The sequence below is a fragment of the Rhinolophus sinicus genome, linkage group LG02 (assembly GCF_036562045.2).
Source record: "Rhinolophus sinicus isolate RSC01 linkage group LG02, ASM3656204v1, whole genome shotgun sequence".
Lineage (NCBI taxonomy): Eukaryota > Metazoa > Chordata > Mammalia > Chiroptera > Rhinolophidae > Rhinolophus > Rhinolophus sinicus.
Window position 1 is genome coordinate 176487441 of NC_133752.1, and position 26477 is coordinate 176513917.

At 35.8% G+C, this 26477-nt stretch overlaps 1 protein-coding gene across 8 annotated transcripts; it reads left to right on the top strand.

The window, feature by feature from the left end:
- Positions 1-11839: 11839 nt before the first annotated feature.
- LOC141570143 (C-type lectin domain family 4 member C-like) lies at positions 11840-26048 on the top strand. 8 transcript variants are annotated; one of them, XM_074326082.1, is made up of 7 exons: positions 11858-11907; positions 12003-12105; positions 13597-13686; positions 15826-15948; positions 23048-23199; positions 24276-24391; positions 25435-26048. In XM_074326082.1, exons 2-7 carry the CDS (start codon positions 12078-12080, stop codon positions 25577-25579), a joined length of 654 nt encoding a protein of 217 aa, XP_074182183.1. In that variant the 5' UTR covers positions 11858-11907; positions 12003-12077; the 3' UTR covers positions 25580-26048. The 8 variants fall into 8 exon arrangements, with proteins under 8 accessions (XP_074182180.1, XP_074182184.1, XP_074182185.1 ...); XM_074326080.1 differs by having other exon boundaries at positions 11861-11907; positions 13594-13686; XM_074326079.1 differs by having other exon boundaries at positions 11840-12105; positions 13594-13686.
- The last annotated feature ends 429 nt before the right edge of the window (positions 26049-26477 follow it).

A 26477-nucleotide genomic window follows, 5' to 3' on the forward strand; every position in this document is an offset into this window, starting at 1 on the left:
TGGCAGTTGTATTTTTAATTTTTTGAGGAACCTCCATACTGTTTTCCATGGTGGTGGCTGCACCAATTTAAATGGGTTCTCTTATGCATAGTTGATTTGAATTTATATTGGTACAACCACATTAAAAAGTACATAAATCTATGTTGACAATAATATCAAGAAGATAGTGTATTATGAATCTCAAATTATGATTAAAATATTTTTGTGCACCCACAGTTATCATTATGACATCACTTGCTTTAACTTCAGCCTTTGGCTTTAGTTATTTTCCTGATATTAAAATAGATATTACCAACTTGCTATACATTAGTATTATAAGGTATTTCCTTTTTCTTCATTTTTGACTTTTCTTGAGTCTTCTGTTTTAGATATGCTTCTTGTAAACAACATGTAGTTAAATTTTTAAAAAATTAATTTGGGGGGCCGGCCCGGTGGCTCAGGCAGTTAGAGTTCCGTGCTCCTAACTCCGAAGGCTGCCAGTTCAATTCCCACATGGGCCAGTGGGCTCCCAACCACAAGGTTGCCAGTTCAATTCCTCCAGTCCCGCAAGGGATGGTGGGCTCTGCCCCCTGCAACTAAGATTGAACACGGCACCTTGAGCTGAGCTGCCTCCCGGATGGCTCAGTTGTTGGTTGGAGCGTGGGCTCTCAACCACAAGGTTGCCAGGTCAATTCCTCGACTCCTGCAAGGGATGGTAGGCAGCGCCCCCTGCAACTAAAATTGAACATGGCACCTTGAGCTGAGCTGCCGCTGAGCTCCCGGATGGCTCAGTTGGTTGGAGTATGTCCTCTCAACCACAAGGTTGCCGGTTCGACTCCCGCAAGGGATGGTGTGCTGTGCCCCCTGCAACTAGCAACGTCAACTGGACCTGGAGCTGAGCTGCGCCCTCCACAACTAAGGCTGAAAGAACAACAACTTGAAGCTGAACAGAACCCTCCACAACTAAGATTGAAAGGACAACAACTTGACTTGGAGGAAAGTCCTGAAAGTGCACACTGTTCCCCAATAAAGTCCTGTTCCCCTTCCCCAATAAAATCTTAAAAAAAAAAAATTAGTTTGGACAACCCAATTTTTAGGTGGCAAATTTAATGCGTTTGCATTTATGACAATTTTTCATACGGTGTTTCCCCAAAAATAAGACCTAGCCAGACAATAAGCATCTTTTGGAGCAAAAATCAATATAAGACCCAGTATTACATTATATTATATTTATTACATTATATTATATTGTATTATATTATATTATATTACACTGGGTCTTATATTAAAATTATTATTGTATATGTAGTATATATATATATATATAATATGTATATTATATAATATATAATATATTATATATAAAATTATATTATAGACTGGGCCTTATATTAATTTTTGCTCCAAAAGTGGCATTAGAGCTGATTGTCAGGCTAAGTCTTATTTTTGGGGAAATGGTATACATGGTTTTAAATCTATCATCTTACTATGTGGTTTCCATATTCCCCATCATGTTCTATGTTCCTTCCCACTCGCTCTTTCTTGTCATCTTTTGGATGGATTATTTTTAAATTACTATTTTCTCCTTTTGTTATTTTGGAAGTTATATACGTTTTTAATATTCTTTTAGTGGTTACTCTAGAAATTGTGATGTGAAGCAATGACCTATCAAATCTAGTGTTAACTGATGATTTGCTGTCCTCCTGGATACTGTAAGAACCTTCAAACACGTTAACTCCATTGCCATTCCTCTCTACTTATAAGCTATTATTGTCATGTATGTTAATTTTATATATTCACATGCTCGCTTTGGCAGCACATATAGTAAAATTTTATATATTCTTTGTACCTTACAAATTTTATTTTACTTGTTTTATGCAGTCAATGTCCATGTAGATTTATCTACATATTTACTATTTTAAAATTTCTCTTTACTCATTTCTTCATCTCAAACTTCATACCTGGAATAATTTTTCTTCTATCTATATAATAATCTTTTTTTTATCATTTTTATTTCATTCTATTTTATTAGTTTTAGGTGCACAAAACAATGTAATAGTTAGACATTTATCATTTACATCCCTCACACAGTGACAACCCCCCTTCCCCCATTCACTATCCCTCTGACATTGCACACAGCCATTACATTTCCTCTGTCTCTATTCCTAATACTTTACTCTGCTCCTTGTAAATGTGTATATATATGTGTGTGTGTGTGTGTGTATATATATATATATATATATATATATATAAACTTGTAGTTGACATTCATTATTGTTCAGCTTCAGCTTCAGGTGTACAGTGCAGTGATCAGGCATCTACATCTTCCCTTAGGTGGTCTCCCTAACGAGACAAGTGTCCGTCGGACACCCTACAAAATCTTTGCAACATTATTGATTACATTCCCCAAATTGATTTTCGTATCCTCGTGGCAATCTTGTGGTTACTGACTGTGCTTTCTAATTCCTTTCCTTACCTTTATCCCCACCCCCCACTCCCATCTAGCAACCCTCAGTTTTTATACAATAATCTTTATGTTTTTATTTATATTGGTGTTCTGAAGGCAAATATTTTCAGTGTTTATTTTCCTGAAAATGTTTTCTTTTCATTTCACATTTACTCTTGAAGATAATGTTTGCTGGGTATAGAATTTTATGTTGGTAATGAATTTCTTTCAGCTCAATGAAAGTATCATTCAGCATCTTCTGGTTTTCATAATTGTGCGTAAAAAGTTAACAATTTAGCTAAATTTTGCTCCTTTGAAGGCAATTTCCTTTTTTTCTTTGGCCGTTTTAGAGACATTCTCTTTGTCTATTTTCCCTCTGCAGTTTTCTTATGAAATGTCTAGGATTTCCTCCATCCTTCCCTCCCATCCTCTTTCCTTCCTTCTTATTATTCCTGTTTTTCCTCTTCCCACTCACCTCTCACTTCCCCTTCTAATGTTTTTTCTTCTTCCTCTTCTCTTCTTATTTTTCTGTGTTACCTTGGATTCTTTGGGACTTTTAAGTATGTTGATTGATGCACATCTTTAGTGTTAGAAAGTCTTCAGCCATTATTTTTCCAATTCTCTTTTTCTTTTTTTATTTTCTGTCATTTCATTTAAATATATGTTAAGACTTTCTATCATCTTCTGTATCTCTTGCTCTTTCTTCTGTATTTTACTTCATTTTTTCTGGTGCTTTCTTTTCTATTTTTGAAAACGTATCCTACACAGTAAAATATTCATAGATCCTATAGCTATTTAAATATTATTTCCTTCTTTAAACTAAATCATGTCTGCAAAATTAGGATATTGCCCATCTTTCTGGGTGAGATGACTTATGTTTTTTCCTAAGGCATTATTTACTTCGTGAAAAAAACTTCCAATGAAAATTTACCATGGAGAATAACAATAAATGTTCATATTTTGGAGGCCTAGAAACTAATTACTTTATGTCTTATTTCCATGATCTGATGTGGTAATCAAATAGAGTAACTTCATGTGAAACATCAAGCAAATGATTTTAACATTTTGGAGACGTCCTTAACATTCTTTTATTTTTGAATGTACTTTTGCTTGCATTTTTCTCAATGTAAAGGAAAAGGTTTTAAATCTTTGGGGACTTTAGCCCTTAACAATACTATTTCTTTTGAAATGAATTTTACATTGGAAGTTTTCTAGTTTTTCAGAGTGACTAAGGCCTAACTTCTCTGAATAAATTCAGGTTTCCTGGATAAAAACTTCAGGACCACAGACATAAGAGGTTCTTAGTATACCTTACCATGGCTGTGTGCATGCAATGTTTCTAAAAGAATAACCTCAAAGTGGAAGTTAGAACTTATTTTTTTTCAGTTCCAGGTAGGAGAGTAGAAGTAAAATCAACAATGGAAGATTAGGAATTGAGATTGTTTCCAAGAGTGATGCTCTCTAAAGTAATTAAACCAACAGGTGAGAGAATTGTGAAGTTAGAGAATTTTAGTACTAGAGATTATAACACTAATAATAGGTTAGGAAAAGGTAAAATTAGAAAAATAGCTCAGATATGAGCAGTTGAAAGGCAAAGAAAAACGTGCACTGTGGTTCAAGATGGTGATGTAGAAAAATCCTGAATTCGCTTCCTCCCACTGACACACTGAATCTACAGTTACATATAGAACTATTTCCTCTAGAAAAAGCCCCAAAACTAGCTGAGCAATTCCTACACACCAGGTGAATGAGGAAAAACTCATACTAATATGGGTAGGAGAGGCCGAGAAACAATCTTGCCATGAACCCCACCCTAGCACAGTGACCCACAATTAGAAGCGTCCCGGCTTCTCCCTGAGGAGTGAAGGGCTTGAACCCCATATCTAGCACCCTAACTTATAAGACCTGTACCTGAGAGGTGGGCCCCCAAAAATCTAGCTTTGAAAACCAACAAAACTTGCATCCATGAGACCCCTAAGTCTATAAAGAACCAAGAAACAGTTCTCAAGGTGTTCGAACGGGCTCACCATGGCTAATCCCATAGGCACAGCACAGAGGTAGCAAACTGAAAAGCACCAGTCTTTCTGTGAAAGGCAGATTTGCTTATTTAAAAAGTGGTAGGCATCTAATTGATCACACATATAGGTGCTGATTAAAATACTCTCCAAAGGCCACAGAGGCTGTCAGGCACTATCTGTGTTCTCCCTTTGCCCTTCTTGTGCTGCCTTCTTATGCGAATTAGGAACATGTTGATTTAGACAACCCGAAATTTTCAGGAATGTTAAGAAAAATCGCTCAGACTTTAGTGTAATGCAAAAAAAACGGTATCATCACTAAGGTCAGCTCCATTTAATTTTTTAAGGTCAAGTGCCAGACATAAATGGGTTTAAGAATAGGTGTTTCATTAATAAAGTAGAAGCTGATTAGGAAACACATATTTTGACCAAGAGAAATGTAGAGAAATTGGATTGAGTCAAGTCTCCACAAATCAGAAGAAAATAAATGAAAGGAGTGAAGAAATGAATGGAGGAGCAAAGATAGATCAGTTCGTGTCCTTACCAAAGAACAAAGAGGTAGTTTTCATTGTAAGACATTTAAGATATCTCAAAGCATTGAAAATTTCTCCTGTGTATTTTACCTCTTATTTTTTTTGTAGTTACTAGTAGTCAGAAAACTTAAAAACTTTTAAAAGGCCCGCAGAATGATAAAATACAGAGAAATGGGCAGCCAGTGAGTCAACATATTTTGGAATCAAATAATTACTATTTTCTTGGTGCTAGAGAACCAGTGAGCTCCCTAGTAGTGCCTGCTCTAAACTGTAGCTCTTACATTTTAATTGGATGGTCATTGAAAAAATATGTAAACCTATAACTAAATAAAAATGAAATACAAACAAGCTCTGAGATAGTGAAATTTTTTCTTGAGGTTTGGCACAGAGAAAAGTGATATAATTAGGAGACCTGAAGAGAGTTGGCATTAAATGGTCAGAATCATGATGGCAAGTGATGGCATATTTTAACCTTAAGAAATATGAGAGAAAATAAATGAGGGACAACAGGAGTAAGATAATCAGTGAGAGCATGTGTTCTGGTAAAGACATAATAAATAGTACAGGAACTAATCCTCCTTCCTCTTTCCCCGTGACTCGTCAGAATTCTGTATAATGGAAAATTGACATGGGTTTTTTGATGACCTGCTTGTGAAAAGCTATTTTACTGGAAGATACACTTTTGCATGAGAAATCAGACTTCCTGTTCTAATATTCAAATTCCTATTCAGTTTGACCTCCACTCTGAGTTCCAAATGAGTAGGTCCCGTTGTTTCCCTTAGAGATTATAGATAGGCATTTCAAACTTTACATGTTGAAATGAGGCCCTCGATTTTACCAAAAATCTGTCTCTTTTTGTGCTCTCCCTTTCAGTAAATGGCTTCTACATATATCCAGATGCCCAAACTATTAATCTAAGAATGATTCTCAACAATTTTCCCTTCTTTACCTGGTTTTGTGTTGGTCTCAAGCTATTGATAGTTACGCTTTCGGCTATAAGTCCCTGAGAGCACTCACATGGGCCCGCAGTAGCCCCCTCATGGCTGAAGAGATAAAAAGAGAGAGACAGAGGGAGAGCAGGTCTGGGGTTCTTCTTTCATGGGGTTATGGTGGGGGGGGGTTAAGTTTTATGGGTTCACTCTTTATTGGTGAATTTAAAACATAAGAGCGGGAATTAAAGTGTGGGAAGGGAACAAGTGGCCAAATCATCAGTTACAAAGTCAACCAAGGATCTCACTTATATGTGGAATCTAAAGAACAGAATAAATGAACAAACAAAACAAAAATTAGACTCATAGATTCAGAGAACAAAATGATAGTTGTTGTGGGGGTGGGTGAGAAAGTTTAAGGGATTAGGAAGTACGAGTTGGTAGTTACAAAATAGCCACAGGGATGTGAAATACTCCTACAATATGGGAAATATAGTCAATAATATTGTAAAAACTATGTATAGTGTGAGATGCATACTAGACTTATTGGGGGGATCACTTCATAAATTATATAAATACCTAATTACTATGCTGTACAGCTGTAATTCATATAAAATAATATTCAATGTCAACTATAAGTAAAAAGTATGGAATGTAAAGTACAGTATATACTCAATGGTATTATAATAACTGTAATGTAAAGTACAGTATATACTCAATGGTATTATAATAACTCTATTAAAGTTTAAAGGTAATTAGTGACAGCCCTCTCATTTCTGAGTTCTAGAGAATGAAATAAAAAAACCAGGAAAGAATCCAAATACCAGATTTATTGATGGTAAAGCTGTACTGAAAAATACGGATTGGATTTGTAGCCAAAAAAAAAAAAAAGTTTTTTATTACTATCCCAACTCCAAGTCTAAAATGGAAACCCCTTTGGGGGAGAACTGTGGAGGCTACATGCTAGAAAAAAAAGACCTCTGCTAGCCTTCCTGTAGAGAGCCAAGAGAGAAAAACAACACTTGAATACTGCCCTTTGATTAATTGGTTCTCCCCAGTGGACATAATGGAAGCATCAGATTTTATCTCAAGAGTCTAAGATACTGCGAGAAATGAAGAGCCACAAAAACATGCTGAAAGTGTTAGTGGAAATTTCTCTTTATGAACTGAAGAATATGGAGAGAAAAGAATGGTTTTTACCATGCTCATTGCCTTCTTTTTTGAATCGACTTTATTGAAGTATAACTTAATACAATAAAATATACCTGTCTTAGTCAGTTCAGGCTGCGAAAACAAACTACCATAGACTAGGTGGCTTACAAACAACAGAAATTTATTTATTTCCCACAGTTCTAGAGACTGAAATCCAACATCAGGGTTCCAACTTAGTCGGGTTCTGGTGAGGGCCCTCTTCCGGGTGGCAGACTACTAAAATTTTGTTTTTATTTAATAAAACCAAGTACAAAATGTATGACTGCTTATCTTTAGTATGGTTAATCAACCAGTTTAGAAAGATGTGTTAATATCTCCAACTGTAAATGTTGGTTTATCTAATTCTACCTCTATTGCTGTCAGTTATTTCTTTATATAATTTGAGTCTCTCTCCTGTTATGATTAATCTTCTATGATGCCTTTTAACAATATGTGACATTCTTCTTCATTTACAATAGTTTGCATTGAATTCTATTTCATTAGAAATTCAAATTGATATTCAAACTTTTAGTTCATATTGCCTGAGTCTTTTTCTTTTCTTTATCTTTTTTCCTTTCTTTTTGATTTCATCTCATCCCGTCAACATTTTTGAATTTTCCTGCTACTTGTTTTAAGTATGCATCTTGTAAACAGCATCCTTTGATCAATCTTAATAGTTTCTGTCTTAAGTAGTGAGTTCAACCCATTTCTATTTATTGTGATTATTTTATACTGAGTTATCACTGCTACCTTATTTCATGTTTTCAATGCACTATTCTTCAATTTTGTTTCTTTTTTAAAAATTGCTTTCTGTTTCTCATTAAATAAATCAAAATATTCTCTGATTTAAAAAAGTTACCTTCTATTTTTGTCTTATGGTAGATACTATTGACCTCAGACTCATACTCATGTTTGTTGACCTTATCAATTTTTTAGACATTGTATTTGCCAGGATAGACTGTATTATGCTGTGAGAAACAATTACACCAAAACAAAACTACTTTTTCATGCTGTATGTCCATTTCTAGATGGTAAGACTCTATATTACTGTTCTCCTCACTTGGGAGTCAAGACAGATGGTACAGCCACTATATGAATGATTATGGGGGAAAGAGAGCTCTGAAGTAGTAAATGTTTTGACCTGATGTGAAACATGTCACAAATTATTGGCCAGAATGAGCCACAAGGCTCCATTTTTTTCTTTCACTGAAGAGATTTATTTTTAAAAATTAAAACACAGGGGGCGACCAGGTAGCTCAGTTGGTTAGAGTGCAGTGCTCTTAATAACAAGGTTGCCAGTTTGATCCCCACATGGCCCACTGTGAGCTGTATCTTCCAGATCTAGGTTGACTCATGCCTATGGCTTCTTTTATGGAGTGAATCCATCTTATATTTGGTCTTCCTCTTTCTTGCTGCCTTTTATTTTCCCAGCATTATTGTCTTTTCCAAAGGCCCCTGCCTTCTCATGATGTGCCTGAAGTAGGACAGCTTCAGTTTTGTCACTTTTGCCTCCAGCGATGTTTCAGGCTTAATTTGCTCTCGGACCCACTTGTTTGTCTTTCTGGAGGTCCAGAATATCCATAGAGCCCTCCTCCAACATCGTATTTCCAATGAATCCATTTTTTTCCTCTCAGCCTTCTTCACCATCCAACTTTTTCATCCATACACAGTAATTGAGGATATGAGGAGGTGGATGATCTCAGCTTTGGTCTCTAATGACACACATTTGTTCTGAGTGATCTTTCCAAATTCTCCCATTGCTGCCTTTCTGAGTCTCAGCCGTCTTTTGATCTCTTGGCTGCAGTCTCCATTTGATGACTGAGTCAAAGTAAATAAAATATTTTAGAATTTCAGTGTCTTCATTGTCAAAGTTAAAGTTGTATATTTCTTTTGCAGTCATGATTTTTGTCTTCTTGATGTTCAAATGCAGTTCTGCTACCTTGCTTCAACCTCTGGGAAACTGGTTGTTCAGTAACTTTAGTTTTTGTGGAATGCATGAGCAGACTTCCTATACATTTTTCTCTCTTTGGAAGTTTTTAGTAGGCTTACTTCTGTATTTTGCAAATGAAAGACTTAACACAATACACAGGTTATATAGAAAATAAGAGGTAAGACAATGACGACCTCAAAAGGATTTTAATGGAATTTAAAAGTATAGTGATTTGGTAGAACAGCTATAGCCTTAAAATGAAAGTTAAGTATGCACTTGACAATAAAAGAAATGTAGATGTAAGTGTTTAATCTCTGTTTTCTAAGGATTTCATAATTTATTATTATGATTTTTATTATTATTAATATTATTATTATTAATAAAGGGGGTAGACAGCATCTATACTGACTGGTATGTAAATACCAGTTGGTAACGTAGAGTATGGATGCTGTCTACCCTACTTGAATAATGTTCTTTTATTAATGTCCTTGACTACAATCTGTCCTCTAGGATGTGTCAGCAGCACTTATGGAAAGAAAGGCAGATCTTTACTGTTGGTCTAGACATACTCACTTGTAAACATTTCTGGTTTACTCTATCCAATCTGACCTCTGAGAAGCATATTACCTCAGATCAGTGTTCTTAACTTGCTCTTTCAGTGTTCTTCACAAAGCATCCATAACTTGTTGGCTACTTCTTTCTCCAGCCTTTTCCAGCTTTAATCACCAATGTCAATCTCCTAAAAACAACATTGCTTACTTTCTGAGTTGACCTGAGAAATCATAAAGGATGTCAACTCCTCTCAGTTGTAGGGCTGACATTTATTTTGCTGTTAATAAATCTGATATCTACAGTGCAGGGTGCTTGCATTGTCTATGAATTTTTAAGTTATTTACCCTATCCTCATACTACCCCAAATACACCCATATGATTAGGTTTCTGCCTATGGCCAGGTTGGTTTTTATGTCTATGACTCTGCTTTTGGACCCTGTGCTGAAAACCGCTCAATTGACACTCAGCAGTTAACAGCCACTCCTTTGGCTGTTGTCTGTACTTAAAAGCATCTATTATCAAGACCCTCAGTGCTGTTACTTATCTGATTTCAAGTATGACTAATGGCTTGAATATTCTCCTGCAGCTGAGTCATGACTCCAGAATTTGACTTTCTCAGAGACTGACAATATCTTCAACCATAGCTGGGTTAGAAATGTTTCTGGACATTGTATTCCTCTTCTTGTTCCTGTGCTCTAATGCACTCAGAGGGGTTAGCTTTGCCATTTTAATTTTCTAATCACTTGTACTGACTTAGGTACTCATGCCAATTTTGTAGTATGGAATAATAAAAAGGAATGCAAATTCTGAAATCATCAAGGTCTATTGTCAAATGAAATATGCACAAGATGACAATTTAAATAGTACAAAATAGTTCATGATGAAAAGCAGCAGCCTCTCACTTCATCCTTTTCTACCCCAACCTTACTGTACAGAGGTAAATTGTTTTAGCTTTTTTTTTAAATTCTGCTAATTTTTTTCTGTGACTCTAAATAATACTTATATCTCTTTTTTCTGAACATTACAACCCAGTACTTCTTGTTCCCCTATTCTTTTTCACTTTCCTCTCTATTTTCACCTTTTCTCTTTCAAATTTTGACAATTAAATGATTATTATTACTTTTAGTTATGAATTTATTTGCTGCTTTTGCAACTCTAAATAATATTTTTGTTCATTAATTTTTTGTTGTACCTGTATTAAAATGAGGATGATTACTCCTACAACTTTCTTCTCACTTTTACTTCCTATCTTTGTCAGTCCTACACTTTTAATTTTACTTGGCTAAGATTAACACTTAATTTTGTGCAACCGCTATGATCAAGTGTGAATGTTTTATCTAGAGGCTAACTCTCATCAAGGAGCTTTCTCATGATCATGACTCTTTTGGACCAAGAAATGGTCTAAGATTATATTATGTTTCCTTCTCTATAAGTCCCATTGTCAATTTTGATTTGTTAAGAGATTACTCTTATCATTAAGGTCCTTTCTTTTTTTTTTTTTTTTAAAGATTTTTTTTATTGGGGAAGGGGAATAGGACTTTTTTATTGGGGAACAGTGTGTGTACTTCCAGGACTTTTTTCCAAGTCAAGTTGTTGTTCTTTCAATCTTAGCTGTAGAGGGCGCAGCTCAGCTTCAGGTCCAGTTGCCGTAGCTAGTTGCAGGGGACGTAACCCACCATCCCTTGCGGGAGTCGAACTGGCAACCTTGTGGTTGAGAGCACACTAACCCATGTGGGAATTGAACCGGCAGCATTCGGAGTTAGTATCACAGAGCTCCAACCACCTGAGCTACCGGGCCCGCCCAATGTCCATTCTTAATGCCTGGTCTTTTATAATATTTTGAGTCTGTGAGCACTGGTTTGTCCTTTTCACGTGTATTTAAGATTCTTCTTTGGAGTAAAACAGGTTTTTCACTGTTTACAAGGTTATTTCTGAGTTGCAAACACTCTCTCCATGTTTTTTTCCCCTGTATTCCCCCATTCAGTCTTGGCTACCACAGACAGAAAGCACGAGGACCCCTTTTTCTTGCATCTGCACTGGAACTTTGGCAGCAGATAGTAACTGCTCTAGTTCTGTCAAATAGAGTACTAAAATTTTATTAGGTATAATGATTGTTTTTTAGGGTATCGCTAATTTTTTGTTTGTTTAAATGAATAAAAACAAATTGGATGATTCGACATGTCACACCAATGTAGTGATTTCAAAATACTTATGGAAATTTCTGCTAACTGTTTTTGGGTGTTGCTTTCTCAATTTCCTTTTTTTTTCTTTGCTCCGTCTCCCAAAGCGAATCAAACGAAAGCCCAGTCTCTGAAAAGACTTCTTCTTTTGAGTTGTGTTTTATATTGGCAACTTTATAGTCTCAGTAAAATAGGTAAGATTGATGTTCAATCTCAAGTATTTCTGAATATATTCTTTTATCTACAGAAATATACCCTGGGAGGAAAATATTAGAAGCATCTGTTCCTCCTAAACACTGGACAACAAAAGAGTTAACATACAATGGGGCAAGAAGAACCTCAAAATAGACGTGAGTACTTCTCTCTTTTCAGTTTTAAAGAGGCAGGCAAAATTATGACTAAGATTTAAAAATACAAATTGATGGTTGTTGTTTTGAAGATTGAATGTGATGATATGGAGAGGAGATGGTGGAAAAAAATGAGGATGACTTTGGTGAAGAGGAAGGTCATAGACAGATTTAAATACATTGAGTAACAGAAACTTCTTTGTAAAACATAAATTGGGCCCACAGAGGATTTAAAGTGTATAAAAGAAAAACAAGATGGAAAGAAAGAAATTTGGGAAGATTGTTTTAAAGGGAAGAGATAGAAGAAAGATAGAAAACACACCGACTAAGGCTCACAGCATTCCTGAGTCTCTAACTTTACCCCATTTTATGTTTTACTTAAGTGATACGAATGGATTTGTATTATGAGAACATTATATAATATTTTGAGAAATATAGAGAACAAACGCAGAAATATATCATTTTAAAATTAACGTTTCACTTTAGCTTGTTACCCCAACATGGCAAAGTTCAATGAACCCACAATGTACAGTGGTGCTGTAAAAAATGTTTTTATGTAACAATATGTCTTGGAGATTTTTTATGGCAATATGCACTGATACATATGATTATTTTAATTGCCATATAGAATTCCATTATATAGATTCACCGTGATATGGAATCTCTACTATTGATAATACATATGTAAATATTGTTTCAGTGTTTTTTTCTATTTCCATAAGTACTGTAATGAATATCCTTTAATATAAATAAATTCAGTTATTTCTATAGGATAGATCTCTAGAACTGAAATTGTTGTGACAAATGTTAATGTATTTAAAAATTGATAAATGCTGTTAACTTGATCTGTCTAAAAGACTTTCTAGTTTGTAGTTCAGTAGAAGCATTTATTTCCTCACCAAGAGTGCCGTACATATTTGTAATTTACTTCTTAAAATCTTATATATTAAAAATCTTACCATAACATTTTGGTTTACATTTCTCTGATTGAGCATATTTTTATTCATTTAATGGCCAATTTATAATTCAGTAAATTAAATATTCAGCAAATTTCTTGCCCAATTTTTGCTCACTTTTCCAATTGATTTTTTAAATTCTTTATACAGTCTGGATATTAATATTGTGAGAAGATTTTTCTTCTGTATCTCCTTGTGTTTTAACAGAATTTGTGTTATATAGAAGTTTTAATTTTTATGTACCTATATGATCAATTTTTTATAACTTTGGGGTTTTGTATCTTCTTTATAAAAAGTGTTTCCTATTCCAACCTCAAAATTGTTAACATAGTTCTGATTGATTGATTGATTGATTGATTGATTGATTGATTTGTAAGCTCTAAAATTGATTTAGTCAGGGGAAAACATTAAGCCCTCCTCTAGATCTAAAATATTTTGGATGACCTCATATTTAGCCTGCTCCTTGGTAGAATTAGCTTCCCCAGCTCTTGTGGCTGAGAAGCAGATAACCTATTTGTCTTCCTTTCTGTCCTAGTAGAAGGAAGCCCCCAGTTCCAGCTGATCCCTTGGGCCATTGCTATTGTTTTCATCTCACTTCTTGGTGCCTGCTTTATTGCAAGTTGTTTGGGTAAGTTATTAGCAAAAGTGAGGAGCTCCCCTTGAGTTATTTTCCCAAACAAATTTCATAAAATTGCTCTAAACCTTTTGTTATCTTGATTTCCCCCAACATATCAATCTATAATATCTTCAGGGTCTTGGATCTAATATTCAGGGCTATGTACTTGACCTGCTATTGTTTGCTGGTGCTGCCTTGTCTCAGAGAATGAAAGATGGAATTTAGACCCTTTTCTATACATGTGAAGGTTGGTGGCTGTAGTAAATCATCCCCCATTTTGGACTAGGATTACAAAGGGTTGCCTCTTATGCAAAAAACCAACTTTCAGATGGACTACAGACTGGCTTTGAAAAGAAGAATAGTTGGAAGACCAGTTGTTTCTGATATCAAGACCCACTGCAATGTTATTATAATTAAAGTAATATAATAAAGATGCAAGTATAGGCAAATAGACCAGAGGAAAAGAATAGAGAGCTTAGTTACAGATCCAGCATATTTAAACTCCTTATATAAAACAGAAGGGGATATTACAGAGTTATAGGGACCATTAATTATCCGTAATTTAAAAATGAAATTGTTCTCCTGTCTCATATCATGTATAAAAACCAACCCAAGATGGATAATTGACCAAAATGTGAAAAACAAATCAAGAGCACTTTTTAGAAGATAAATGGAGAATATCTTCATGGTCTTGAGTCAGAAAATGATTTCTTAAACAAGTTACAAAATGTGCTAGCCAATAAATAAAATATTGACAAATTATGTTAATTAACATAAAAATTACTGTACAACAAAAAATACCACTGAGAGAAAACAGAAAGCCATAGGAGAAGATGTTTGTAATGCACATAATTAATAAAGAATTAGTGTACAGAATATATAAACAAATCTTTCAAATCAATATGAAAAATACTGACCGTACAACAGAAAAACGGGCAAAATTTTGAATAAGCACTATAGAACCAGAATGAAATGTCCAATAAACATATAAAATAGACATATAAAAACTCAACCATTAGTTTTGAAGGAAATGCAAACTAAATTCACTATGAGATCCCATTGCTAACATACAAGAATGGCAATAATTTAAAAGTGTGGCACTACCAGATATTGATAATACTGTGGAGCAACTGGACCTCTAATGAATTGTTGCTGGTAGGCGTGGAAAGCAGTAAACCCACTTTGGGAAAGCTGCCACTATCACAGTGGATAATATGTATATCCTATCACAGCAATTCCACTCTTAGGCATATACCTTGCAGAAATGCATGCTTAAGTCCTCTAGGATGCATGGTCAAAAATGCTGAGAGCAGCATAGCTTCCAATAGGCAGACACTGGAAATAATGTAAATCTCTACCAGAAGAAAAACAGATAAATGCACTTTAGTGCATTAAGACAATGGATCACTTTACAGGAATGAAAATGGGTAAATTAAATTTACACATAACAACAGATGTGAGTGGAAGACAACCAAAAGAAGACATGTTGTATGATTCCGTTTTATAAAGTACAAAAGCAGGCAAATGTGATCTATATGGTTTAGGGATATGTTATTAAGTGGTAAAATTGTGAAGCAAAGCACAAAGTGATTACTTTAAAAGCTATGGCATGATTACCTTTAAGAGAGAGGGAGTGAGCTGCATTTGGATGTGAAGGTCACCTGGGGTGTGGGTAATGTTGTGTTTCTTGATCTGGGTAGTTGTTACCTAGAATTTTCCCTTTACAATAATTTGATAATTTATGTTTTTTAGTTCTTTACATTTGGTTATATTTTGAAGTAAAAACATTTAGAAGATAAATAAATGTATAAGGTTCATAAAACTTTGCAGGACAGTGTTCACCAAAAATCTCCATGCTAACACAAATTCTGATAGAAAAGTATGCTTAAAAGCACATGCACATAAAGGCTTGCAAAACTACTCTCATAAAGTACAAAATGCACAATATGATGAAATATTCATTTTCAACAATTCTTTTCAACCAATTCACCTGAAACTGCAATAAAGGAATTGCATAGGAAGAAAAGAGAATGTGTGGGGCGGGGGGAGGCTTACTATTAGGGTGGGAGAGAGGTTAGAGCAGTCAGCCCCATTTCTCTAATTAAGCAGTTATATAGGGAAAGGAAACTAACTTTTCTCCCTCCTTGACAGTGACTCATTACAACTTTCTACACTGTAAGGGAAGCACAGGAGGGTTCCAGTTACCAGAGCATCACACAGCGCTGACGTGCATCAGAGGAAAATCAGAACGGAAAGGTACAGGTAGCAGAGAGCGTAAGAGAATTTCTTCATCATTTCCATTTCCATTCAAATTCATAATCTGGTTTAAAGTATATCAGTAATAAACCAGGAGAGAGTAAAATAACGTAAAATGAGAATCTGGCACAAAAATGAGCATCAGTAAATTGAGAGAATTATTTCTCATGACTGTAATCAGTTGAATAACTGGAGGATATAATGACACATTTATGGGCCATTCTTGGCATCTAAATAATAACATTAATTTAATTCCATTTCTTTTGATGCAGACATATCATAATAAGGACTGTTTCCTTCTAGAATATATAGCTTTGTTGAAGCATCTTTATCTCTTTTATTATTCTGGAATTTATAAAGTCTCATTTGGGAGAATGAGGAAATGCTTGAGAGTTTTACCATAGTTTTTGCCCCCCTCCCGTCTGTTAAAATGCCCTGCCAAAAGGCTTTGTTATGGAAGCACTTTAAGTATGAATGTAAATAGATGTAGGGATGTTGAAAAATAATCACTCCTTCTAAGAGAATGCATCATCTATATATCACATGGTGATGGAAGAAAACATATTGTATGTTCATAAAACATTTCTGGAAGAACACATAAAATACTCTTACAGGGTTTTACCTATAGAGACTAAGACTGAAGATGTTGGAAGAGAAAGTTTTAGTTTTGTTTTATCAAGATGATAATGTTGATATCAAGATAATTTATAGTGATATAAATATGAATGTGAATTATTTAATTAGAAAAATAGGCAATTTTTTAAAGAACAGTTTTACAGTTATAGCAAAACTGAGCAATTAATACAGAATTCCCATGTGAACAAAGTTTAAATGTGCAGAGCAGAATGTCAGTTCCAAAAGGATGGAATGGAGCTGGAGAAATCGGGAGGATAATGAACAGCAAGACATGCTCAGAGGAGTGAGAGTGAGAGTCATGGGGCAGGTGTTCCCATGTCATTCCCCTCCCCTGTGCACAGTTTCCCCAGTTATTAACATCTCAACATTAGTAAGGTACATTCATTACAACTAATGAACCAGTATTAATATGCTAGCATTAAATAAAGTTCATAGTTTATTCAGATTTCTTTAGGGTTTACCTAATGTTATTTTTTTTTTTATTCTAGGACCCCATCCAAAATACCTCATTACATTTAGTTTTCATGTCTTTTTAGGCTCCTCTTGGCTGTGATAGTTTCTCAGATGTTTCTTGGTTTTGATAACTTTGGCAGTTTTGAGGAATATTGGCCAGGTATATTGTCGGATGAGCCTCTATTGGAAATTAGCGGTATTTTTCTAATGATTAGATTGGGGTTATTGGTTTTTGAGAGGAGGATCACAGATATGAAGTACCATTTTCATCACATTATATCATATTTTCATCACATTATATTCTATCAACATGATTTTTGACAATTGATGTTGACTTTGATCACACGGCTGAGGTAATGTTTGTCATATTTCTCCAGTATAAAGTTATTCTCCCCCCCCCCTTTTCATGCTGTACACTTTGGAGGGAAGTTGCTGTATGCAGCCCACAATTAAGTATTGAGGAATTATCCTCCCTGTCCTTTAAGGTGGAGCATTGTATCAGTCTGCTTGGGCTGCCATAACAAAACATAGGTATCCCCCGCTTTTCAGAAGTTTGCATTTTGCCACTTCACTTATACAAAAGACCTAAATTAGTACCTGTTTTTGTTAATCAAAGTAAATCTGAAGAGGATTTTCACTTTTACAGAACAAAGCAAAAAGCAAGCAAAGCAGTTACTGTTTGTTTTGCAGCAAGCTGTTAACAGAGACAGCACACACCTGAGCAGCAAGAGTGGCCCTGCCAAGCTCCTTCCCAGGCAACTGCACTCAGCATCTCAGCATCAAGCTGCCACAGCTTTGGTCTGTGAGCTTTGGTGCTTTATCTTGATTTATTTTGTGTGTCCATTAGCAACAAGATGTGTCCTAAGTTATCAGAAAAGCCTGAGAGGTTATTTTTTGGGTCTGAGGAGCTATGGCTCCTGTTCTTGAAGACCCGTATTAGAAACCAAGCTCTGGACACTAGGTATGCTCATTGCTACTGGGGTATCATTTCTCTTAGGCCTTCTCAGCTGATAGAGCAAAAAAATATATATGTGTGTACTAACCTGTGTATTTACATATATCTATGAATATTTCTACATGTAACTATCTGTACCTATAATAAGTTAAACATCAGTTTTTACTGATGTCTCCAACTCTAATCCATTATCACATGCATCATTCTAGTCTACACCCCTTGATATCTTTAAGTGACAAATCTGGTTCTCACCATTGCCCAATACATTTACTTAATTATTCAATTCCAAGTAACACAGATAATAGTATCAGAATCAGAAACTCATATCACCATGGGAAACAACTTTATATCTAGAATACAGAGCTTATGCACAGTTTCTTTTGTCTTTTATAGACTCCATTTCCAAAGTTACTTAGGTCATCACCTTACACCCCACCCTCTTCAGTGTGGTTATTTCTTATACTTGTAATACAGTTAGATTCTATTGTCACAGTCTTCATTCTTTAATGGGATCCCCTGACCTCCTAAATGAATTTTAAAAATTTGCATACAATAAATATGTAAAGTTCTATGGATTTTTGACAAATACATAATGTCATATATTCATTATTACAGTATCACACAGAATAGTTTCAGTGGTCTAAAAATTTCCTGTGCTCCTTCCTCCTTTCCAAACTCTTAGTAATCACAGAAATGTTTACTTTCTCTATACTTTTGCCTTTTTCAGAATGCCTTACCATTAGAATTATACAGTAGGTAGTCAATTTACACTGGCTGATTTTACTTAGCAATATGCATTTAAGGGTCCTCCATGTCTTTTCATGACTAAATAGTTCATTTAAAAATCACTGAATATTATTCTTTTGTAGGTTGTATCAAAGTTGGTTTATCCTTCCATCTGTTAAAGGACATCTTGATTCCTTCCAGTTTTTGATGCTTGTAAATAAAGCTGCTGTAAACATTTGCATATAGATTTTAGTGTGGGCATAAGTTTTCAACTCAATTAGGTCAATACCACCTAGAGGATATTGTGCTGAGTGTAGTAAGTCAGACAGCAAAAGACAAACGTCATATGATTTCACTTATAAATGGAATCTAAAGAACAAAATAAGTTAACACACGACACAGAAACAAACTCAGAGATACAGAGAACATTTTGATGGTGGCCCGATGGGAGTGGGGTTGGGTGTGGGTGAAAAAGGGAAAAGATTAAGAAGTACAAATTGGTTGTTACAAAGCAGGCATGGGGATATAGGATATAGCATAAGGAAAATAGTCAGTAGTATGGTAATAACGATGTATGGTGTCCAGAACCCGCTGGCTTCACTAGTGAATTCTACCAAACATTCCAGTAGGACCTAATACCTGTCCTACTCAAAATCTTCCAAAAAACTGAAGAAGAGACAATACTGCCTAACTCATTTTATGAGGCCAATATTACCCTGATACCAAAACCTGGTAAGGATAACACACAAAAAGGAAATTACAGACCAGTATCTCTGATGAATACAGATGCAAAAATCCTAAAAAAAAAATTCTAGCAAATCGAATATAGCAATGCATTAAAAAGAGCATACATCACGGCGAAGAGGGGTTCATCCCAGGGGCACAAGGATGAACCACATAAAAAAATAAAGGATAAAAATAATGTGATTATATTGATAGATGCAGAAAAAGCAATTGACAAGATACAACATTCATTTATGATTAAAACACTTAATGAAATGGAAAATACCTTAACAAAATACAGGCCATACATGACAAACCCTCAGCTAATATCATAATTAATGGTGAAAAACTGAAGTTCTATGTTCAGGAACACAACAGATGTCCCCTATCACCATTGCTTTTCAACATAGTATTGGAAGTCCTAGCCAGAGCAATCAGGCAAGAGAAAGAAATAAAAAGCATCTGAATTGGAAATGAAGAAGTTAAATTGTCACTTTCTTCAGATACATGATGTTATATATAGAAAACCCTAAAGACTCCACCAAAAAAGCTATTAGAAACCATAAATGAATACAGTACAGTTGCTGGCTACAAAATTAACGTACAAAAATCCATTGCATTCCTGTATACTAACAATGAAGTCTCAGAAAAAGAAAAGAAACAAACAACAACAACAAAAAACCCCGAAAACCAATTCCTTTTGCAATGGAAACAAAAAGAATAAAACTTCTAGGAATAAACTTAATGAAGGATGTGAAAGACCTATACACTGAAAACTATAAGACATTTTTTAAATAAACGGAAGAAGACACAAAGAAGTGGAAAGTTATTTCATGTTCATGGATTGGAAGAATCAGCATAGTTAAAATGGCCATATTACCCAAAGCAAAATACAGATTTAATACAATCCCCATCAAAATCCCAATAGCATTTTTTAAAGAAATAGAACAAAAAGTCATCAGATTTGTATGGAAGCACAAAAGACCCCGAATAGCCAAAGCAATCCTAAGAAAAAAGAATAATGCTGGAAGTAACACACTCCCTGACTTCAGCTTGTACCATATTGCCCCCAAAATAAGACCGAGTCTCATATAAATTTTTGCTCTAAAAGATGCATTCGGGCATATTTTCAGGGATGTCTTATTTTTTCATGTACAACAATCTACCATTATTCAAATATAGTCATGTCATTTTCTTCTGAAACATCGACATAACATACTAAATATGTCCATCTGGCTGATGATCTTAACTGGGGCTTATTTTCGGGGAAACATGGTACTATAGAGCAACAATAATCAAAACTGTATGGTATTGGCAGAAAAACAGACACACAGACCAATGGAATAGAATTGAAATCCCAGAAATAATACCACTTAAATATGGCAAGATAATTTTAGACAAAGGAGCCAGAAACATATGGTGGAGAAAGATAGCCTCTTCAATAAATGGTGCTGGGAGAATTGGAAAGCCATGTGCAAAAGAATGAAACTAGATTGCTATCTGTCACCGTGTACCAAAATTAACCCAAAATGGATAAAAAACCTAAACATAAGACCTGAAACAATAAACTGCATAGAAGAAAACACAGGTACTAAACTTATGGACCTTGGGTTCAAAGAGGATTTTATGAATTTGACCTCAAAGGCAATGGAAGTAAAAGGTAAAATAAATGAATGGGACTATATCAAACTAGAAAACGTCTGCACAGCAAAAAGAAACCATTGACAAAATAAAGAGGCAACCAACTGAATGGGAGAAGATTTTTGCAAACAACGCCTCGGATAAGGGGCTAATATCCAAAATGCATAAGGAACTCATACAACTCAACAACAAAAAAACAAAGAATCCAATTAAAAAACGGGCAGAGGATCTGAATAGACATTTCTCCAAAGAGGACATACAGATGGCCAATAGACATATGAAAAAATGCTCAACATTACTAATCATCAGTGAAATGCAAATAAAAATCACAATGAGATGTCATCTCACACCAGTTAGAATGGTTATCATCAACAAGACAAATAGTAACAAGTGTTGAAGAGGCTGTGGAGAAAAAGGAACCCTCATATACAGTTGGTTGGAATGCAGATTGGTGCAACCACTATAGAAGGCAGTGTGGAGGTTCCTCAAAAAATTAAGAATAGAATTAACATATGACCCAGCAATCCCTCTCCTGGGTATGTATCTACCCAAAAAATCTGGAAACATTTATCTGTAAAGATATATGTGCTCCGATGTTCATTACAGCTTTATTTACCGTGGTCAAGACAAGGAAACAACCAATAGATGATTGGATAAAGAAGATTTGGTATATATATTTCACAATAGAATACTACTCTGCCATAAGAAAGCATGAAACAGTGCCATTTGCGACAACATGGATGGATCTTGAGATTATTATGCTCAGAGAAATAAATCAAACAGAAAAAGTCAAGACCATATGATTTCACTGATATGTGGGACATAAAGCCAAAAGCAACAAGAAAGCAAGACAAACGAATAGGGAAACAAAAACTTATAGACGCGGGCTGGCCAGGTGGCTCAGGCGGTTAGAGCTCTTTGCTCCTAACTCTGAAGAATGCCGGTTCGATTCCCACATGGGCTAGTGTGCTCCCAACCACAAGGTTGCGAGTTCAATTCCTCAAGTCCCGCAAGGGATGGTGGGCAGCACCCCTGCAACTAAGATTGAACATGGCATTTTGAGCTGAGCTGCTGCTGAGTTCCCGAATGGCTCAGTTGGTTGGATTGCATCCTCTCAACCACAACGTTGCCAGTTCAATTCCTCAACTCCCACAAGGGATGGTGGACTATGCCCCCTGCAACTAGCAATGGCAACTAGACCTGGAGCTGAGCTGCACCCTCCACAACTAAGACTGAAAGGACAACAACTTGAAGCTGAACCACACCGTCCACAACTAAGATTGAAATGACAACAACTTGACTTGGAAAAAAGTCCTGGAAGTACACACCAATAAAGTTCTGTTCCCCTTTCCCCCCCAAAAAAAAAACACCCCTCCTAGACGCAGACAATAGTTTAGTGGTTACCAGAGGGTAAGAGGGGAGAGAGATGGTACAAGAGGTTAAACGGGGTCAAATATATGGTGATGAAGAGAATTGACTCTGGGTGGTGAGCACACAACATAGATGATGTATTACAGAACTGTACGCCTGAAACCTATGTAACTTTACTAACCATTGTCTCCCCAATAAACTTTAATTTAAAAAAAATCAGATAATTTTAATGTTTCTGTTGTATTGCCATGTATTTGTTTTCTTTTTCTTTTATATTAATTTTGAGAACATTTTGGTGTTTGGTATAATGAGTGATTTTCCACTGAAACCTAGATGTTAATGTATAATGTTCTGAGTGTCTGGATCTTATTTAACCCTGCTTTAGCTGGCTTTTCCTGATAGCACTATGGCAAGGGAAAGGGGGCCCTGCTTTGTTACTGCTTGTTGTAGGTAGACTTGACCTTTACACCTGATGGACGGGGGCTCCTTGTTACCTCTGGATGCAGATGGGAGTTCCGGTTTCCATGGGATCCCTCTTGGTCCTTAATTTTAACACACACTTTGTGAATTACTTTTCTTATATTGTACCTATATGGCCTTATGTCACTACAGACAAAGACTGGAGCTGCTGCCCAAAGGGTTGGGAGCCATTTAGTTTGAATTGCTACTTCATCTCTACTAAAGACGAAAATTGGAATGAGAGTGAGAAGAACTGCTCAGGAATGAAGGCTCACCTTCTAGTGATCAACACCAAGGCTGAGCAGGTACTTTCTAATAAATAATGAAGTCAGGAATTTTGTCTGGGTTTTGTACACCTTTTGGCTAGGGAGAACATTTTTCATTGTTTTGGGATATTGGCACTGGGGCAAAAGACTTTAAAATAGATGGGAAAGATCACTTAAGCCTTTACATTCCACACCTCGTTCCTGCTTCCATGAAACTGATCTCCCTCAAAATAAATGGGGACATTTAAAATACAATATGTGGGGGTTGAAAGGAAGAATGAAATTATTTCAGCCTGAAATATCAGTTTATTATTGCAACATGTAATTATTTTATAAATGACAGTTTAACAGAGAAGGGGTGTTAGGTCAAATAGGGAAATAAAGTTCAATCAGGAAGAATCACCATCAACAATCAGAAATGAAGCAAAAGAATCTGAGGTTGTGAAAGGAAAATAACTTAATCTGCAAATGTTTTCTCGTGCATAACTTTGGAGTATATCATCTCTTAGTGAAGAAAAGAAGGGAAGTGAGTCGGAGATGAGAATTCACTATGATCATGGATAGAAATTGCTTCCATATGTATTGAACATTGCTATACTCTGAATGTTTGTGTCCCCTCCACATTCATATGTTGAAATTCTGATTCCCAAAGGTGATGGTATTAGGAAGTGGGGCCTTCACAAGGTGCTTAGGTCATGAGCACCAATAAATTGGGTTAGTGTTCTTATAAAAAAGACCCCAAATCGCTACATCGCCTTTCCACTATGTGAGGACACAGCCAGAAGGTGCCAGACTTGCCCCACCATGCTAGTACCCTGATCTGGGATTCCAGCCTTCAGAACTGGGAGAAATAGATTTCTGTTGTTTATAAGCCACCCAGTCTGTGGTATTTTGTTATAGGAGCCCAAGTAGATTAAGACAAATATCATGCTCACAAGTGATGTCTACGTGTGGTCCTGCACTGCACAGCGGGAGAAGGCCTAGGATCCTGGGCAGGGCCTCCATGTGTTTGTTCCTGCATCTTCTCCTTTCCTTCTCTTCTCCCTAAAGCCATAAAGAAATCAATTGAACGTGAATACTCTAAAGGCTGTCACTGCTTTCTTTTCTTCCTTCAGGAATTTATCACTGGGAAACTGGAAAAAAAGAACGCTTATTTTGTGGGCCTGTCAGACCCAGAGGGGACAGGACACTGGCAATGGGTTGATCAGACACCATACAATCGAAGTGCCACGTGAGTATAGAATTCGATAAAGGAATCCTGTGTCTTGGATCATCAGGAATTTAGGGGGTCCACACTATCAATGCCAACTGTTAGGTATTAAAATAAAATAGCTCACTTTTCTTTTAACTCTTGGGCACTATGTTAAATAATTTTATTTATTATCTACTTTAATCACGAAGAATTCTATGAGGCACACATTATTTTTCTCACTGTAGAGCTGAGGAAGCTGAGTTTAGAGAGTTTAGATACTTCAGTGAATATTATCCAGTGGTGGTGTCAGTGGCCCTTAAACCAAGTCTATCTGATTCCAAAGTCTGTGCTTTTAACCAGTACATTTATATTTCTAAATATAACAAATATTTATGTCTGTATTGATTATAACCATTGTTAATATTTACTATCTCTCATAAAGCAAATAAGCTAAATTCTCATAGTTTTATAATATTTCATATTTATGAGGGTATTTTAAAACTCTTAAGTACTTTAGGACATTTTAGTAAATTACTGCCTTTGGTCCTTAGGTGATATATGTAGGGGTATTACTTTATTCTTTGTTTTTTAGATATGTAAATGAGGGAAATTAAAATCCTTGTGCAAGATAACAGGAATAGTAGCAGATTCAGAGATTTTAGCTACTTCTTTAGACTCCAAAAGCAGTACATTTAAAAAAAGAAGAAGAAAAAAGGAAACAAACTACATTGATTGATACTTGGAACCAGGGAACCAAGGTAAAACCTTGTCATCATTAAAGGAGCAGTGGCAGTTCCCTAGGAACAGGGCGTATAGATGGACACATAGAAGGGAGCCTCTGGAATATCTACTCGGAAAGTGTTTATGCCCCAAGATAACACGGTACTGGATGGTGTAGGCTTAGTTTTCAAGGGAAATGTCAGAGACACAGATGGAGAAAACATTGCATGAGAAGTAGGAAAGGAATGACTTGGGCATATCTGCCTTGACTTTCACAAAGTTAAACCCCAGCTTTCTCCCTCACTGTCTCTAACCCTTCTCACTATTTGAAGACACATCCTCATCCTTTTTTCCCCTTTCAGATTCTGGCACCTAGGTGAACCCAGTCATCCTGATGAGCGTTGTGCTGTTCTGAATGCTCGTCAGCAGAGATGGTGGGGCTTGAATGATATCCCCTGTGATCTACCTCTAAGATCAATTTGCGAGATGATGAAGATCTACTTCTGAATGAAAATTCTCCGTGAACATGTGGTTGAATTGGTGTCCACCATTAAAGAGAGAGCTAATTTGCTTTTTGTTTTTATTTTTTTTAAACTTTTTTTTTCAGTTGGGGAATTTTGGGGGACAGTGTGTTTTTCTAGGGCCCAACAGCTCCAAGTCAAGTCATTGTCCTTCAATCCAATTGTGGAAGGCGCAGCTCAGCTCCAGGTCCAGACCCCGTTTTCAATCTTAGTTGCACGGGCCGTAGCTTATCATCCATGCGGGAATTGAACCGGCAAACTTGTTGTTAAGAGCTCAGGCTCTAACCAACTGAGCCATCTGGCTGCCCCTAATTTGCTTTTTAAATTTCATTTGTAAGCTTGTATAAGTGATCTCCATAGAATTTTCCAGTAAGCTGTCACCTAGTTCACCTATGATAAAATCAGTGTACACATTCATTTATTTATTCATTAATAAAATGAAAATATACTGAGCATTTTCCATGTGCAGACACATACTGGAGAGCCTACCTGCAGACAAACGGAGGAAGCATGAGCCTCCATCCCAATATTGGTCTAATTGCTAAGGGGTTCGATACTGATATAATGATATGATGTGGATTTTTCTCTTTATGGGTTGGTCAAAAGAAAATAATACTGAATATTACATTCCATTTCTCAGAGAGATTTATTATTTTCACTGAAAGCAAACTATGTAGCAGTTGGAATATTATACACCTCAGTGTAAGATAAGTTTCAGCCTTTGTCCAGTGGGCTCTTGGGCTCTTAACATTCTCTGTTTGGTCTTGGATTGTTATTTAACATCAGAGTACAGCCATAGGCTAATCAGAGATTGAGTATTAGATATTTAGAATTATAGTTATTATTGGTGTGAAAAAGAATATAAACAGAGCCTCTTTAAAAAG

Bases quoted from the DNA above. Each gene is read 5' to 3' on its own strand.
- LOC141570143 (XM_074326079.1), top strand. From the start codon at position 12,078: ATGGGGCAAGAAGAACCTCAAAATAGAC. The intron at 12,106-13,593 runs GTGAGTACTTCT...TTTCTGTCCTAG, and splicing joins AGAAGAACCTCAAAATAGAC to TAGAAGGAAGCCCCCAGTTC. The intron at 13,687-15,825 runs GTAAGTTATTAG...CCTCCTTGACAG, and splicing joins CTTTATTGCAAGTTGTTTGG to TGACTCATTACAACTTTCTA.